We start from the raw sequence: 2,761 nt of genomic DNA, 5'->3' as shown, positions 1-2,761 counted from the left end.
ATGTTGATATTGAGTAGTACCATACATAACCTCAACATTATGATACTTACAAACATCGCTAAACAAGTAGTGCGAACGATGTCGAGTAAGTATTCACTATGTAAAAAGTATTTATAGATAAAAAGTATGGGAAATATATAACCGAATGTATTTAACTTTTCCAACATTTTAGCATTTCGCTTGGCGTTGGTACAACTTGAAGTAAATGAAGTAAAACGCAAAAATGTAGAGCGGGCAGTTTCCTACATTTCTAGCGCAAAAGAGCGCAATGCTGATATTATAGCTCTTCCTGAATGCTTTAATTCACCATATGGAATACGTAATAATTTGTTTTTTTTTTCAATAATTTACCATGTGTGTAACAACTATATAGAAAAAAGTAAAAGTAGACAAATTACCTTACCGTTTATACTTCCATAAAGATTGTGAATTGAGTCGAGAATATAGGATTTCCCCATTTTCATGATTATCGTGATTTTTGTATAAATATATTTTTTAAGATACTAATAATTAGGTACTTATAAATTGGTATTATCAATTATTTTGCATTTATAATTCCGCCTCTAGTATAAGTGTTAATTGAAAACTAACTTTATGTTTCAAAAAGTACTAGCAAAGTCGTAGAGTAACAAGCCACTGATGCTAACACAAATAGCATTGTCGTAATTAAATATTTCTAAATATTCATTTTTCGTTTTGAACCTGTAGAAACAATTTATTATATATACTGTTAGCTAAGTAATTGCATATTTAATTAAGTCGAGATATAAAACTTAGTTATTTTAATAATTTAAAAAATAAAAAACTGACAAAAATTTCAATTTAATTTATGGTTGGAACAAAAGACAGTTATTTTTCATTAATTGAAATATTGCAATGCAGAGTACTTTCGAAAATACGCCGAGAGTATTCCTGATGGTGAAACGAGCGTTGCTTTATCGAATGCAGCTAAAGAAAACAACATCTATGTAGTTGGTGGTACGATGCCTGAAATAGAGGGCGATAAATTGTACAATACCTGTACTATTTGGGGTCCCGATGGAACTTTGATAGCAAAACACCGAAAGGTAAGTAATATATTCCTTTATGGCTTTGAATTTGAAAATATTGGGGTGAAGAAAGTGACTCTATCTAGGAATAATTTAGGAATATACATATGTACATACGTATACTATAACCAATTCTATAATTTACGGTTTATAAAATACGTTATGATACGGAAAACGCCCATTTTTGTTGTAATGTGTAATATAAATTTTTCACATACGAAAATACTTATTTTTTCTCCTTTTTAAACATTATTAAATGATAAGATTTTTTAATAAAAGAAAGTGATAAAAACGCTGTCAGTTATTAAATAAAAAATAATTAAAGTTTAGGAGTTGGTAACTTTGATATTAAATTACAAAAGTTGCAGCAATAGAATTAGCGACTACATTTTTATGTTATTAGGTACATCTATTCGACATCGACATTCCTAATAAGATTACTTTTCGAGAGAGTGATTCACTCAGTCCTGGTAACTCCCTAACGACGTTCGATGTGAAGGGCTGCAAAATAGGTATTGGCATATGCTATGATATTAGATTCGAGGAAATGGCACGCATTTATCGGAACAAAGGTACAGTAACTTAATCGATCAATACTTAACTAGCAAAAAATTAAATATCTGTATAAAAAGAAGCTTAATTTAAAAAACCAGTATATTTGCTGAAAATGAAACAAATAAAAGAATTAAAAGCACAATAAGAGGACTGTCCTCGCATATTCAGAAATGATGGAATGTGAACCGTGCAACTACGAAGTTAATTGGTATTCGGTGGCTTCATATTTCCTGCTTCTCTGGGTTAGGTTGCCAAATGCTGATATATCCAGCGGCATTCAATATGACCACTGGACCACTGCACTGGTCATTACTTCAGCGTTCCAGAGCGAATGATAATCAATTATACGTTGCTTGCATATCACCGGCTCGTGTTCCTTCAGCAAGTTACGTCGCATGGGGACATACACAGTTGACCAATCCCTGGGGAAAGATTCTTTACGATTTGGAAACTCAAGAGAATATGGCAGTCACCGATATCGGTAATTTACAGCTTAAAATTAAAAGCGAGAGATCCATGATGTAATTAATTTTTAGTCTCGTTAATTTATCGATTTAGCCATCTTCCTCTGTATTTGTTGAATTTATTAGTAAGCATTACTTATTACTTCGTATGTTTCTTTTTTCTATCAGATCTAAAAGTTGTTGAGGAAGTAAGGGCTCAGATACCTACATTTTCTCAGAGACGTACAGATTTGTACGACACTGTCTGTAAGAAGGAGTAACTCTACACTAAAACAGAAAATGTTTTTTTATAATATTTCTACTACGATATCCTTTTTTTGTGAATTATTACTAATTTCTTATCATTTGTACTAAATGAATGACTCAATTAAGAAAACCAAAACGTTATAAATAATAATCTGTATATTTTGTGTATCAACATGTAATTGGATATTATAATAATATAGGAATGCTATAATAATATAGGATAATAATATAGGAGAATAGTAATATAGAAAAAAACTACATGCTTTTAAACACCTTTAATATCGATCACATAAATTGTTATAATTCACAATGATTACGCATACATAAAAGACCCCTTGATAGTAAAATTTACGATCAAAAGGCAATTACGTATCGTTTAACAACATTTAATTTATAACACCTTTTAAACATTTAGACAGATTAACACATAACACTTCTTATATATAA

General features: G+C 30.3%; 1 protein-coding gene across 1 annotated transcript; it reads left to right on the top strand.

Moving 5' to 3' along the window:
* LOC126877365 (omega-amidase NIT2-like) lies at positions 1-2,551 on the top strand. Its single transcript, XM_050640158.1, has 6 exons — positions 1-85; positions 140-319; positions 883-1,067; positions 1,453-1,621; positions 1,852-2,085; positions 2,237-2,551. Exons 1-6 carry the CDS (start codon positions 1-3, stop codon positions 2,326-2,328), a joined length of 945 nt encoding a protein of 314 aa, XP_050496115.1. The 3' UTR covers positions 2,329-2,551.
* The last annotated feature ends 210 nt before the right edge of the window (positions 2,552-2,761 follow it).

The sequence above is a fragment of the Bombus huntii genome, unplaced genomic scaffold (assembly GCF_024542735.1).
Source record: "Bombus huntii isolate Logan2020A unplaced genomic scaffold, iyBomHunt1.1 ctg00000154.1, whole genome shotgun sequence".
NCBI classification, from domain to species: Eukaryota; Metazoa; Arthropoda; class Insecta; order Hymenoptera; family Apidae; genus Bombus; species Bombus huntii.
This window is presented reverse-complemented; position numbering and strand designations above follow the sequence as displayed.

What these genes read in the sequence shown, in the direction of transcription:
- LOC126877365 (XM_050640158.1), top strand. Translation starts at nt 1, where the DNA reads ATGTTGATATTGAGTAGTACCATACATAACCTCAACATTATGATACTT. An exon ending in AGTAGTGCGAACGATGTCGA is followed by an intron (nt 86 to 139) that starts GTAAGTATTCAC and finishes TGGGAAATATAT; the next exon opens with AACCGAATGTATTTAACTTT. An exon ending in TATGGCAGTCACCGATATCG is followed by an intron (nt 2,086 to 2,236) that starts GTAATTTACAGC and finishes TTTTTCTATCAG; the next exon opens with ATCTAAAAGTTGTTGAGGAA.